General features: G+C 49.4%; 2 protein-coding genes across 2 annotated transcripts in view; both read left to right on the forward strand.

The window, feature by feature from the left end:
- KLK9 (kallikrein related peptidase 9) overlaps window positions 1-5,289 on the forward strand; it is a 6,054-nt gene extending 765 nt beyond the window's left edge. Inside the window, exons 3-5 of the mRNA XM_040634408.1 lie at window positions 3,039-3,411; window positions 4,551-4,687; window positions 5,137-5,289. Of these exons, the coding sequence (XP_040490342.1) occupies window positions 3,039-3,411; window positions 4,551-4,687; window positions 5,137-5,289 (663 nt within the window). The remainder of the gene's footprint in view (window positions 1-3,038; window positions 3,412-4,550; window positions 4,688-5,136) is intronic.
- Window positions 5,290-7,358: 2,069 nt separating this feature from the next.
- On the forward strand, window positions 7,359-13,306 carry KLK8 (kallikrein related peptidase 8). The gene is made up of 5 exons (XM_040633001.1): window positions 7,359-7,457; window positions 7,954-8,113; window positions 8,269-8,528; window positions 11,810-11,943; window positions 13,151-13,306. Exons 1-5 carry the CDS (start codon window positions 7,388-7,390, stop codon window positions 13,304-13,306), a joined length of 780 nt encoding a protein of 259 aa, XP_040488935.1. The 5' UTR covers window positions 7,359-7,387.
- The last annotated feature ends 1,892 nt before the right edge of the window (window positions 13,307-15,198 follow it).

Below are 15,198 nucleotides of genomic sequence, written 5' to 3' on the forward strand. Positions count from 1 at the left end.
CGGGGGGCAAGTGGGGGGGGGGGGGGGTTAGGAGGTAAGGGAGGGGTGAGGGGGGCAAGGGGCCTTCGGTAGAGGAGGGAGGGAGCTGTGGTTGGGAGGGATTTCGCCTTCTTTTCTGTGCCCAAAAGTTCACCTCTTAGAATCAGAGTTGACCCTCCAAATTCTAGAGTCCCGAAGAATCTAATTATAAGGGTCTAAAATTCAAAACTCTTGGAAACCTAGACTCTGACCCAGAAAAATCCGGAGTCACAGACTCCTAAAATCTCAGATCCACGAAATTCCACATTAGTTTCGGTGAATTCTAGAATTGAGACTCAGACTGGTAGAATCTTAGGAGCCTAGAGCAGCGCGGCCCTGTGGGTAAAAACTCCAGCCACATAGTTAAGTTTAAATTTTCTTTTCTTTTCTTTTCTTTTTTTTTTTTTGTAAGGTTTTATTTATTTGAGCGAGAGAGAGCAGAGCGAGGGAGAGAGAGAGAGTGTGTGTGCACAGGTGGGGGAGGGGCAGAGGGAGAAGCAGACTCCCTGCTGAGCAGGGAGTCCCTCTGATCCCAGGACCCTGGGATCATGACCTGAGCCAAAGGCAGACACTTAACCAAGTGAGCCACCCAGGTGCCCCAAGTTTAAATTTTCTTTCTTTCTTTCTTTCTTTTTTTTAAGATTTTATTTATTCATTCGACAGAGATAGAGACAGCCAGCGAGAGAGGGAACACAAGCAGGGGGAGTGGGAGAGGAAGAAGCAGGCTCATAGCAGAAGAGCCCGACGTGGGGCTCGATCCCAGGACCCCGGGATCACGCCCTGAGCCGAAGGCAGACGCTTAACCGCTGTGCCACCCAGGCGCCCCCCAAGTTTAAATTTTCTAGTAGACATATTACAATAGTAAAAAAGAAAGGATTAACATTAATTTTAATAATAGATTTAACTTGACACCCTCAAACCATTATTTTATTTTATTTTATTTTATTTTATTTTATTTTATTTTATTTTATTTTATTTTATTTTTTAAACTTAAATTCGATTAGCCAACATATAGTACATCAGTAGTTTTTGATGTGGTGTTCAATGATTCGTTAGTTGCGTATGACACCCAGTGCTTATGAGATCACGTGCCCTCCTTACTGCCCATCACCCAGTTACCCCATCCACCCACCCCCTCCCTTCTGCAACCCTCAGTTTGTTTCCCCGGAGTCAAGAGTCTCTCATGGTCAAACAAATATTTTAATATGCAATCCCTTTTTAAATACTTATGAATGATATAGTTTAGTCTTTTTTAATACCACGCTTTTGAAATCAGAAGTGTATTTTACACATAGGACATGTCTCAATTTGGACCAGCCACGTTTCAAGTGCTCAATAGTTGTATTGGCCAGCACAACCCTAGAATCTTAGGTTCAGTATTCTAACTAGGTTCATTGAATATAGAAGCTCATGGTCCTAGAATCTTTGATTCACAGTATCCCAGAATCCTGTGACTTGCAGAATTCTAGAATCTTGAATCGATCGAATTCTAGACGTTTATGAATATAAACGTCTAGAATCTGGTGAATTAAACATCTTAGAATGCTATCCTTCCAGAGTCTTAAAATCCCCAAAGTTTTAATTGAGAGAATTCTAGAGTCTCAAACTATTTGAACTCTAGATTCTTAAATTTCTAAAATCATAGAATTACAGAATTCTAGGGACGCCTGGGTGGCTCAGTTGGCTGAGCGTCTGCTTTCGGCTCAGGTCATGATCCCGGGGTCCTGGGATCAAGTCCTGTGTCTGGCTCCTTACTCAGCAGGGAGCCTGCTTCTCCCTCTGCCTGCTACTCCCCCTGCTTGTGCTCTCCCTCCCTCTCTTTCTGGCAAATAAATAAATAATAAAATCTTTTTAAAATACATAAAAAAATAATTACAGAATTCTAGATTGATGAAATTCATTTTATAAACCCAGAATACTAGAATTCTAGGCTCTTTAAATCCTTGATTTCATTCAGATAATCTTAAAACCCCAGACTTTCGACCTAGAGAAATATAGAATGTTAGAATATTGGATTCATAGCATTCTAGAACATAGAATTCTAGAATCGTGGATTCCTAGGGTGTTAGAATCTTGGAATTCTAGAATTCCAACAGAATCTTAGCATCTACCTGATGCAGAAATCCAGAATTTCTATATTACCTCTGGAAAGGGGTAGCCCATCTTGTTCTGATAGTCTTCTCTCCAGGAATGAAAGACAGGTGCTGAATGAAGCACAGAATGCTGTGTGGGAATTTCCCATCATGCATTGCTCCACAATAGGGCCTCTTTCAGCTCAGGTCTGTACTTAAGACCAGAAGAAGAATGTTCAGATTTCAGTTCCGAAGACTAAGGAGAGAAGCAGAGATATGGAGGTAGGAAAGATTCAGGCTTGAGGACGAGTTGGGGGAAATTGGTTTCCCAGACACGGAGCCCAGGCAACGAGGTGACAGAGATAGAAATAATGTCTCATACTCTTTCCAATCCTGAATTCTCAGTCATAAGCCTGGTCCTTAAGGTCAGAGATCAGAGGCCAAGGAATAGACATGCACATCCCCAGAGAGTCCCCAGTTGTCCAGGGCAGGGGCCCAGAGCAGAACAAGTGAACTGAGAGCTTGAGGTCAGGCCTCAGAGAGACACGCATTGAGGGTGAGGGATATGGCTGACAGGAGAAGCCTAAGGCCATGCATGACCCCAGCTTGGGGATTTTCCATTTCCCATCCCCGTCCATGCACACACACATACACACACACACACCACACACACACAGAGCCACTCCCCACAGAAGCCACCAGACCTGTGGGGGCAGGGGGTGGGGCTGTCGTGTGGTAGGTGGAGCCCCCATGTGCCTACACAGTTCCAGGGGACCCAGGTCACCACCAAGGCTCCAGGTGGGGCAGGAAGGAAGGTGGCTCACTTGGTATGGCACTAGGAAGGGGTGTGAGCTTTTAGGGGAGAGCTACAAAGGTAGAGGCAGACGAAGGGATGGAGTGAGAAGGTGGGGCCCAGAGAGGGTGTGTGCCTTGCTTTAAGTCACACAGCACTCTGGGTCATACAGAAACGATGGGGCCCAGAGAGAGTGTAGGGCTTGTGGAGCCGTATCATCCTGGTGGACACCCAGCCTGACCTCTGAAGCCTGTCCCAACAGGTATCTGTGGGTCCGCCTTGGGGAGCACCACCTCTGGCAATGGGAGGGCCCAGAGCAACTGTTCCGGGCCACCGACTTCTTCCCCCACCCTGGGTTCAACAAAGACCTCAGGGCGCATGACCACAGTGATGACATCATGCTGATCCGTCTGCCCAGGAAGGCATACCTGGGACCTGCCGTGCAGCCCCTCAACCTCAGCCAGACCTGCGTCTCCCCAGGCACCCAGTGTCTCATCTCGGGCTGGGGGGCCGTGTCCAGTCCTAAGGGTATAGCCTTGCCCACAACCCAATCCCTTCTGTCTCATGCTGAGGGTCTGAATCCCCCCTATTTCTCTATCTCTGCCTTTTCTTCTCTTGATAGATAGATAAGGAAAAAATCCAAGATGCTGTAAATTACTAGATGTATCATTATTTACAACCACTAAAAACAGGGCAAAAAAGTTCCCCTGATCCTTGTATGACACCATTTGCTGGAAGACGCACCTGATTTCAGAGATGTTTAAATATGAAAATATACACTTCATAGAATTGAAATAAGGCCTACGTCTCTCAGAGTCATAAATCAGCAACCCATTAACCACATTTAGCCTCCCACATCAGTCTTTGTTTTCAAAATGCCTTGAAAAAAGAGTCTGAGCTTGGGAGATTTTACGTAAAAGCCAAATTTCTGCAGTTGCTGAGAAAACTCAAAGAACTGGCAACGTGGGACCCACATTCCCCAAATAGTGACAATTGGGCGGCATCAATGGACCAGATGCTGTTCTCTGGGCCACTCTAGTGCCCCCTACTGGCTGCTGTGTCCGCACAGTCCCCTCCACCCACTTCTATTTGCCTGTCAAGCCCATCTGAATCCATGCCCCTAGATTATATATGTGGATATATGCATATCTCTATCCATCTCTATATTATACACGCTGTATCTCCCTTTCTGTGTCTAGAATCTCTTAAGTCTTTATCTTTGTCTCTGTCAATGACCATAAATGTCTCCTCCTTTTCTCATTACCTTCTCCCTTGGCATCTCTGGGACTGTTTCTTGCTCTTTTCTCTTTCTTCGTTGCTTCCTCTGAGAATCTCTTTCCCCTTAAGAGGTCTAACTCCTGCCGTGGTCTCTATTTTTCTCTGTGGGTCGTGTATGTATCTCTTCTTGGCTCTTGGCTCTCCCATCTTTCTGTTTCTCTGGCTCTCTCTCTGGCTCTCTCCCTCTCCTCAAACGTCTGTTTCTCTTTTATGTTATGATTCTCTTTGTCACCATCTCTTGTTTCTATCTTTGAGATAGAGAGAGTCTATCTTTGAGAGTCTTTCTATCTTTGAGAGTGGTTCCTTAGGGAAGGGTCTGGGGGGAGGGGCTGCTGAGTGTGATGGGCACAGCTGCTGATACTCTATGGGTGGCTGTCTTTTGCCAACAGTGCAGTACCCTCTCACACTACAATGTGCCAACATCAGCATCCTGGATCATGAACTCTGCCGTCGGGCATATCCGGGCCACATCTCAGACAGTATGCTCTGTGCTGGCCTCTGGGAGGGCGGCCGGGGCTCCTGCCAGGTAAGACCTACTCTGGGGAAGAGGGGAATGGGTATCCTGCCAGATTTCTGGATCCTAGGGAATTAGAGAGTTGGGGGCCCCAGAATTCCTGGATGAAAGCAAGGAGGGATCCGGGACACTTGAGTGCTGGGAGAGGATGGGGCCAAGGCCAGGATTCCTGGATTTAAAGGGGACTGGAGGCCGGGACTTCAGGATCTAAAGGAGGAGAGACTGGGAGGACAGACTTTAAGTCCTGGGGGAAGAGAGGACTAGGATCCCAGAGTCCTAAGTGCAGGGGTGAGGTGAGGGCTATAAGCTCTTACTCCTGGGTCTGAGGGAGGAGGGACTGGCCGCCTGGATGCTAAGGTGTTGGGAGAGGAGGAAACTGGGGGCTTCCTGAGAGGAAGTGGCCAGTGTAATATCATGAATACACCTGCTTAAACGTTTCTTTGCTCTTCTGCCGCGCACAGGGTGACTCTGGGGGTCCCCTGGTTTGCGATGGGACCCTGGCGGGTGTGGTGTCCGGGGGTGCTGAGCCCTGCTCCAAACCCCGGCGCCCCGCTGTGTACACCAGCGTGTGCCACTACGTGGACTGGATCCGAAAGACCATGGAAGACAACTGAGCCCTCGTGCCGTGGGCGACAAGAGAGGAGGGTAGCGGGGAACTGCAGAGCTCTGGCCTCAGAGGTCTCGGAGCGTGGCCTCACCTGCCCCGAGACGCCTTCTGGATCTTCAGGCTTGGCGCCCTCAGGGCCGGCCGGGTCGGAAAGCAGCGGGGATACACCTCCGCCCCTGTAGCCCCGCCGCCGTGACGTCACCAGAGCTGGCACCACCCGCGTGGAACAGCTTCACCTGTGGCTACGGTCCAGGAGCACCTCCCTCAGACAGCTCCTCCCCTCGGAACTTTGCCCAATGAGACTTCCCCTCCGGGCCCCGCCCCCTGTAATCCCGCCCCCTCAGTGGGAGAGCCCGCCCCCGTGACGTCAGGGGCCCTGTAGCTTCCCCTACTAGCCACCTATGCACGGTCGGGCTCCGCCTCTCCGCCCGCGCCCCTGGGTATTTGAATCCTGGCGGGGACCCGACTGAGAGAAGTTGGGGGAGGGTCTCGATTCATTCAGATTCAATGGAAGATTTTACAATAAACGCGGGGAGCCGCGCCTTCCCTTTGCCTGCGTTGTAGGATGAAGGAAGGGCAACGGGTGGGCGGCGATGGGTACACACGGAACAGCCACCGTACAGCAATTCCCCCTTAAGCCCCTAGTAACTGGTCCTCCCTAAAGTCTGTCTCCATCAGCCCTATTGCAGCAAGGCCGCTGGGCTCTGCTTGGGCTGGTCCCGTCGCCCCCAGGGGAAGGGGAAACCAGGTCACGCTACCTCCCAAACCTGCCTTCCCAGATCCTGGACCTCTCAGGGGGCAGCGGGCGCGGCCTGCTCCGCCCTCAGAAGACTCATCTTTCTTCCATTTCCAGTTAGTGGCAGCAGCCCCCTGCTACCACAAGAACCCAGGCTCCAAGTCACTCCTAAAAAGACTTAAGAATTCAGCCCCTAACCCCCTTCTCCCTCAGACCAAAACTTCAGCCTATTCCCCCCATCCCCGACCCAAAAGTTCGGGTCCCCAGCCCCCTCCACCGTCAGACTCAGGAATCCAGAACCCCATTCCTTCCCCTCCCAGGTCCAGGAGTCCAGACCTCACCTCCCTTCCCTCAGTTCGGGGTCTGGGCCCCCAGTCCCTATTCTCTCAGACCTACAGTCTGGATCCCAGCCCCTCCTCCAGCACCAGAGTCTAGATTCCCAGCGCCCTCCTCTTTCAGACCCAGGATTCTGGGTTCCAGCTCCCTCTTCCCTCAGACCAGGAGTTCAGACCCCCAACCCCTACCTCCCCTGGACCCTGAGTCCAGATCCCCAGCCCCCTCCTCCCTCGGAGTCAGTTGTCCGGGTCCCTGCCCCTTTCTGTTTCAGACCCAGAAGTCACAGCACTGACGTCCTTCTGTCCTTCTCTCCCAAGCCTGGGGAGGTCCAGATCCTAGCCACCACAACCCGCACCCCTCAAAGTTTCCCTTTCAGGCCCTTAGCCCCTCAGCCCCTCCTCACTCATACACAGGGTTCCAGTTCCCAGATGCTCTGCGGGCTCCCGAGCGGGAGGAGGCGGAGCGGGAGGCGGAGCGGGAGGCGGGGATTCCCAGTTAAAAGCCTCCAGAACCTAGTACCAGGCAGACAGAGCTGAAGTATTGGGGCCTCTTACTCTGGGTCTGAATCAGTCGGTGACCCCGCCCCCTGGATTCTGCAAGGTGAGATGCCACAGTTCTCAGACACGGGCATCAGGCCTCGGGCCCCTGCTCTCCCAGGGCCCAGGACCCCAATCTCAGACCCCTTCCTCCTTCAAGATTTAGGAATCTGGACCCCGGCCCCCTCCTCCCCAAGACTTAGGAATCTTAATGCCAAGTCCCCTCTTCCTTCAGATCCAGGGGTCTGGGACTCTAACTCTCCCATTCCTGGGAATGTAGGAATCCAGCTCCCACCTCCTCTCCTCAGACTCAGAAATCTGGGGTCTGCCCCCTTCTTCCTCAGACGTAAGAAGCGGGGGTCCCCACGCCCCTCCTCCTGCAGGACCCAGAAGAATGGCTCCAGATGCTCTGCTTTCTTATTTCAAGTTTCTTCTGGACGTAGGGCTCCTCCCTCCTCATTTCTCAGCCCTGCCTTCTCCCTCTCCCAGACCCCACCATGGGACATCCCTCACCTGCTGCGGTCTGGACCTGGATGTTCCTGCTCTTGCTGTTGGAAGCCTGGGCAGGTGAGGGGGCCTGGCGGGAGCCTGCAGGAATGCGTGGCAGGTGCTTGTGATGGTGGCCGGGGGGGGGGCGGGGGGGACGTGCGATCACAGTTGGGAACGTCTTCGGGCTTTCCTGAGGGTGGACGGAGGCACGCACACACGGCAGTGGGTAAGAGTGTGTCTGGTTGTGTGGAATACTGCGCGAGCATGCTAAGCCGGCAAGGTTGCTTGCTGAGGGGTGCAGACATGCCCAGTAGACATGGCTTGCAGACGCATGTGGGAGCATGTGGAAGCATGCTCGGGTGTGCGACTCGGTGTGACTCATGGGCTTCAATGAGTGGACATGCACATCTGTGTGGCAGCCCGTGCATGTTGGGGGGCCTCACCTTCCCGGTGTGGGCATGAGAGGAGACAGGCAGAGAACTCGCTGTAGGTCCTTTTGAACCCACAGTGGTTTTTCCTGGCCTCTGCGCTGCCCCAGGGGGTGACGATCCAAACCCTGTCCCTCCTGCTGCAGGACGCTTGAGGGCACAGGAGTCCAAGGTGCTGGGCGGCCAGGAGTGTGAGGCCCATTCGCAGCCTTGGCAGATAGCCTTGTTCCAGGGCATCCGGCTGCTATGCGGGGGTGTCCTCATCGATGACAACTGGGTCCTTACAGCAGCCCACTGTAAAAAACAGTGAGTGGATACCTGGGGCAGAGGTGGGCTGGGGCCTGGGGAAAGGGGGGAAGAAGAGAGCTGGAGACCGAGCGTCTGAAAGAGGAGGGCTGAGGGAGGAGGGGACGGGGTCCCAGACTCCTGCCTGGGTCCCCAATTACTCTCCACCATTACAGGAAGTACACAGTACGCCTGGGGGATCACAGCCTGAAGAATAAAGACAGTTCAGAGCAAGAAATAGCTGTGGCTCAATCCATCCCGCACCCCTGCTACAACGGCAGCAATGAGGACCACAGCCACGATCTCATGCTCATCCAACTACGCCGTCGGGCATCCCTAGGGCCCAAAGTGAAGCCCATCAACCTGGCGGATCACTGCCCTGAAGTTGGCCAGAAGTGCACCATCTCGGGCTGGGGCACCGTCACCAGCCCCCGAGGTAGTAGGAGGGAGAGGAGGAGCTGGCTGGCCCAGTGGACCTCAAGCCATTGGCAAAGCTTTGCCTCCAGAAGGAGATAGGGAAGGGACAGTGATTGTGAGGTTGAGATTCATAGGTGGCCTATGTTGGAAACCCAGAAGGCCAAAATATTAACGGAGTGGTGGGAGAAAGAAAGCAAAATAGCAGATTGTTAAACCAGGTTCCCCAAAAAATGGATGGGTGAATGAGTGGATAAAGGATGTATGCCTCCTCGGGGCGCCTGGGGGCTCCATCAGTTGAGAGTCCGAATCTTGATCTCGGTTCAGGTCTTGATCTCAGGGTCCTGAGTTCAGGCCTTGACTTGGGCTGCACACCCAGCTTCAAAAGGAAGGAAGGAAGGAAGGAAGGAAGGAAGGAAAGAAGGAAAGGAAAGGAAAGGAAAGGAAAGGAAAAGAAAAGAAAAGAAAAGAAAAGAAAAGAAAAGAAAAGAAAAGAAAAGAAAAGAAAAGAAAAGAAAAGAAAAGAAAAGAAAAGAAAAGAAAAGAAAAGAAAGGAAAGGAAAAGAAAAGAAAAGAAAAGAAAAGAAAAGAAAAGAAAAGAAAAGAAAAGAAAAGAAAAGAAAAGAAAAGAAGAAAGAAAGTCTCCTTCCCGGTGGAGAGTACCATGGTTTGTTTTTGTTTTTGTTTTTTTTTTGTTTTTTGTTTTTTTTGGTTTTTGTTTGTTTGTTTGTTTTGTTTTAATGTTCTTTATGTTAACACAACGGGTTTATTTATTTATTTTTAAATTTTTATTTATTCATGAGAGACATAGAGAGAGAGAGGCAGAGGGAGAAGCAGGCTCCCCGCAGAGCAGGGAGCCTGATGGGGGACTTGATCCCAGAACTCTGGGATCATGACCTGAGCCAAAGGCAGACACTTAACCGATTGAGCCACCAGGTGCCTTGGTTTTTTTGTTTTGTTTTGTTTTTTTAAGATTTTATTTATTTGAGAGAGAATGAGAGAGAGAGCATGAAGGGGGTAGAAGCAAAGGGAGAGAGAGGGAGACTCCCTGCTGAGCAGGGATTCCCAAGTCGGGGCTCAATCCCAGGACCCTGGGATCATGACCTGAGCCGAAGGCAGATGCTTAACCAACTGAGCCACCCAGGTATTCCATGGAGAGCACCATGTTATGAAATTTTCCATTGCACAGGATTTTCTATAATCTTCTTAACAGGCTTGGGGTATATGGGCTCCTCAGGGGCCCCAGAAAACAAGCTCCTAATCATCTTCTCCCTTTTGAACCCATGATTCCTGGTGCCAGAGACTCTCGTCCTTCACACCCAGGAGTCCAGTCCCTTCCTCTCCCAAGACCCACAGTCTAGGTCTCCAGCTCCCTCCTCACTCTGGACCCAAAGTCTGGACCTCCGTTGAAGTCCTCCTTTTGGGACTTCAGAGTCCAGGCAGCCCTCACCCTGCTTCACAGTGAGAGAATTGAGGCTCAGCTCAGAGAGGCATGTGATTCACCAGGAAAGCCAGGATTTGCCAAGCAAAGACAGGATTCTGATCCCTGCCCGTCTGACTTCTACTTCTAAGGGGACAATGGGATGCTGTGGAAACCTACCTGCTCGTAAATCAGTCAGGTCAGTTCAAACCATGGCTCTGCCCTTTCCTCTGGGCAAACCCCTTCCCATCTCTGGCCTCATTTTCCTCATCTGTAAAATTATAGATTTTGACGATTAGATAATAGATTTTAGGTAATAGATAGATAATAGATTTTTAAGCTCCATGAGGCCTCAGGTTAAATCTATTTTCTTCATTGTGTATTCCTGGTGCTCAGGAGGGCTCCTGGTACACAGTAGGTGCTTGATAAATATTTGTTGAATGAATGCGTGGATAAATGAATGATGGGACAAATGCACATATCCCTCTTCCTTTTTTTAAAAAAGATTTATCTATTTGCGAGAGAGAGCGAGCGAGCAGGGGGAGGGGCAGAGAGAGAGGGAGAGAGAGAATCTCAAGCAGGCTCCACACTCAGCTCAGAGCCCAACGTGGGGCTCGATCCCATGACCCTGAGACCATAACCTGAGCCAAAACCAACAGTCAGGTGCTTAACCGACTGAACCACCCAGGTATCCCTGTATCTGTCTTTCAAAAAGCTATTGTGAGTTCAGACTTCTCACAATCAATGAGCTTGTGAGTATGTATACAGCTTCTGGATCACAGAGGTGCCACGTAGAAGTTTCCCCCCCTCGGGGCGCCTGGGTGGCACAGCGGTTAAGCGTCTGCCTTCGGCTCAGGGCATGATCCTGGCCTTATGGGATCGAGCCCCACATCGGGCTCCTCCGCTATGAGCCTGCTTCTTCCTCTCCCACTCCCCCTGCTTGTGTTCCTTCTCTTGCTGGCTGTCTCTATCTCTGTCGAATAAATAAATAAAATCTTTTAAAAAAATTAAAAAAAAAGAAGTTCCCCCCCAATTCTATTGCTCAAAGGTTAATAAGGAAGATTAATTCCATTTTCTTTCTTTTTTAATTGAAGTGTAGTTGGCCACAACATTCTATTAGTTTTGTGTGTAAATATAATGATTGGACATTTGTATACACAGCAAAATGATCACAACAATAAGTCTAGTTACCATCTGTCGCCATACAAAGTTGTAACAAAATTATTGACTATATTCCCCGTGGTGTACATTACCTGATTAATTTCACTTTTAGTCATTAATTCAACATTTATTTGTGAGTATCAGGTATGCCCCAGCCGCTTTACTGTGTGAAGTCTCTATCCTATGGAGTTGCATGCTAGGTGGGGAAACAGACAATAAACAAATACATATAAAGTGAATTATTAGGTAGGGGTAAGTGCTATAAAGAAATATCATGGAGAGTTAGAAGATAGGGAGTGATGGAGGGGTGGTGTCTTCATTAGAATGGTCAGGGAAGGTTTCTAAGATGAGGTGACTTTTGGAAGAAGTAGGATTTAGCTGACATTGGGGACCTGGTGGTCTGGGGTTGGGAAGATTAGAGAGACAAGGTTAGAGGTGTCACAAGGGGACACCTCTATGTCTTCCAGTTGCCCGGTCCCTAATTTGGAAATGACTGGACAAGAAACAGAAGGTAGAGTCCAACAGCCCTTCTCTAGATGATGGAAAGCAAACAGCAGGGGCCATGGCTTTGTTTAATGTGGCGAGAAATGATGTCCCCTGTGAAATATGTCAGAAAACTCTCCCGTGCAGCCATGGGGGTACAGAAGGGAGATTAGATCCAAACAGGGATTGAGGGAAAAATGGTTGCTCTCTCTGGGAACTTACAACCTCTGCCCCCTCAGAGAATTTTCCTGACACCCTCAACTGCGCAGAAGTAGAAATCTTTCCCCAGAAGAAGTGTCAGGATGTCTACCCCGGGAAAGTCACAGATGCTATGATTTGTGCAGGCGACAGCAATGGGGCCGACTCATGCCAGGTGAGTGACTTCTGAAACCCCCTTCTTCCCTTGTCCCTCACCCCCCATAGAAGCTCGAGGCTTGGCAGGAGGGTGACCTCAAGGAGTTAATGACCAGAGAGGTTACCCCTATTTCTAGAGTGGGAAGCAGGTTCAGGGAAGGCCACATTCTTCTTGCAGGTCACACTGCACAGGGTTCAGGAATGTTGAATTGTTGCTATAATTTTCCTGGGAACCCTTGTCTTCAGGATGGGGTTTAGAGGGAGGAGGAGATAAGGGGGTAAGAGGAGATGTCCATGAGGGAAAGACTCTGAGGCTAGAGGGTACGCAAGATCCCTGCTCCCTTCCTCAGCATTAGTTTTGGGATTTTGTGCTCACTCTATCACTGACCAATTAGTCAGCCACTTTTTGGGGGGACCTGACTGGGTTCCCTAGCACCGCTGCCTTCTCCTATGATTGGTCCCTCGGGGAGCAAATCTTTCTTGCCAACTGGCTAGGGAATGGAGCCATTGACTTTAATGGTCCCTCGACGGGGTCCCCATACCCAAGATAACAAATCTTGGGATTTGCCATAAATAAAACACACTCCTTCTTATTGACTGCAATTTGGGTCCTCAGGGCTCCCCCAGGTTTACATCCCTCATGGAAGCCCCACCCCCTTTGCTAATGATTGGTCCCTGAAGACAATACTTCAATGCTTTCTTTCCTATTGGCCAGGAATGAAGTCATTTCACGTTGTCCCATGAAATCTCATCTCTTGGATGGTTTCGGTTCCATAGAGACAATGATCTCTTCCCCAAAGACTCCCGCCATTGTCCCTTCTGTGTGTGTGTGTGTGTGTGTGTGTGTGTCCACAAGAACTCTGCTCCTTCCTCCTATGTTTGGTAACTGGATTCAAAGATCTTTTCACCATTGACCAGGAATGGAGACATCAGCTCAGTTCCCTCCACGTAATCCTCACTGTCTTCTTTCTGAATTGGACCTTTGAGACACCATTTTCTTGCCTCCTTGGTCAGGATTTCCCCCAGGGGAAATCCTAGGGCAATCCTAGGACATCCAGTCTGTGTCCCTGTACATGAAGCCCCACCCCTGTGTCTCACCACTGGTCCCGGGGTACAATGCTCTTACCCCTATTGGCTAGAGGGATCCAATCATGCTACAGAACTAGTACTAACTGCTGGGTACCACAGGACATCTTAGGTAAAAGTATTCTACTCTCCCCATCCAGGGAGATTCCGGGGGTCCGCTGGTGTGTGGTGGTGTTCTCCAGGGCATCACATCCTGGGGATCAGACCCCTGTGGGCGGCCTGAGAGACCTGGTGTCTACACCAACATTTGCCGCTACTTGGACTGGATCAAGAAGACCATAGGCAGCAGGGGTTGATGCTAGAACAAGCTTTGGACCCTCTTCAATAAAACTCACAACTCAGCCTGGCTCCTTGCCTGTCTGTGCTTTGGCCCTATGGGGAGGGATGGAAGGACGGGGGTCTGCGCCTTGCTGGGAGGCTCGCTGCAAGGTCTATAGAGACCAGGACCTCCATGGCCACTCTGGCTATCACCACTGCCTGGAGTGATCCCCCTTATTCTAGAAGGGCTTGGAGGAATGGGAGGTTAGTTTCAGGGGAGAAGACACACAAGAATTTCCAAATACTCAATGGACTGGCCTGCAAAAGACAGATTTGAAAGAACTTCTGTTTCGTTTTTCTGAGTAGCTAGTGTTCCTAAGCTTTGAGGGGAGAGTTCCCCTCCCCCATTATAAAATAGAGTAGGGTGCAGGAAATACATGAGCAGCTTAACCACGGAACCACCACCCAGATGGAGAAATAGAGCATTGACAGCCTGCAAAACTCTTAGCGACAAATTCTCTTTCCTTAGGAGAAAGAGAAATCTTTCTCACAGCTTAGAGCTTTTCTGCTGTGGTAGAAGGAAATGAGTCACTTCATTGCAGGTGTCCAAACTGAAGTGTGGAGAAAAAGAGATTTGCTGGAGTTTTCATCAGAGCAGAGGCTTAATGTATGTTGTTTTGGGAAAGATGTGTGTGGAGGGGGTATTATTGTAAGGATATAAATAAATTGCAACAGCTTGGGCACTGGCTCCCCTCTATCTCATCTCTCTTCACCTCTGTTTCATTCCTTTCTTTCTACCAACCTTCTGACTCATTTATTTGACTCTCTGGCGCCTTTCTCTCCTTCATGCTTCTGCATTTTCACAGTGTTGGCTCCCTGATGCGCTATTCCAGTCTCTTTCCTTACTTCCCAACCTCTGAATTTCACCTTCACCTACCACCAGCACCTTCACTGTCCCAGGATTTCCCAGATTATATTGTCACGTACTAGAATCCCATTGGTCCAGGTCAACTTTCGTCCTTCAGCCAGCCACATGATAGGTTACTGAATGGCCAATGGTTTGACTGTCTTCTGGTCAGGTGACAGTCCCAACCAATCAGTGGTTATTTAGAGTCACGTGACAAGAGCCGTCTCTCGGTCCTGGGCTGTGGGCAGGGGCTGGGGCAGTTCTCCACAAGCGGTGTGGGTGAGCAAGAGGCATCTCGTGCATCAACCTCTGTCCTCTGTGGAAGTTCCCGAATACCAGAAATCCTGAGGAAGTCTTTCATGTCTGATAGTTATCTCCTGGAACTGGGGATGCATTTCTGGAGGTGATACTCAAGGGTCATCTCTGTCTACAGAATTGTTTTAGAATTTTTATTATGAACAGTCTGAAACATAAATAAAATAGTATAGGAACCCTCGTATACCACCATCCCACTCAATCAAAACCAATCCTTTCACCTATATTACACACTTCCCTAATGCTGGAACGTTCTGAAACGAATGTTAATCATCCTATTGTTCTTAAATATTTTGTTACATGTTTCTAAAACAGGGTATGGCCAACTAAAGCCAATGGGCCAAATCCCAAGGGCTAAAAATAGCTTTTATTACTTGATTTGATGACAGGGAGCATTAATTTTGAACTCTAATTGAGCAAGATGTTATCCCCCGAAAATAATTCCATTTTGCTCATTAATACACCTGTATGACAAAAATTGGTAACAAATGATTTACTGTGTTTTTGGATTTCATCAATTAAAATTGGAAATTTGTTTTCCAGTTTTCTCTCTTGTTGTAAATGTCTACATAATATCCTCAATTTTATCTCATGATTTGCAAAGCCTAAAATATACACTTTTTGGCTCTTTTCTGAGAAACGTTTGCCAACTCCAGCTCTAAAATGTAGATTATTTTAAAACATAAACACCTTACATTATCAATGCCT

The sequence above is a fragment of the Ursus maritimus genome, unplaced genomic scaffold (assembly GCF_017311325.1).
Source record: "Ursus maritimus isolate PB19 unplaced genomic scaffold, ASM1731132v1 scaffold_19, whole genome shotgun sequence".
NCBI lineage: Eukaryota > Metazoa > Chordata > Mammalia > Carnivora > Ursidae > Ursus > Ursus maritimus.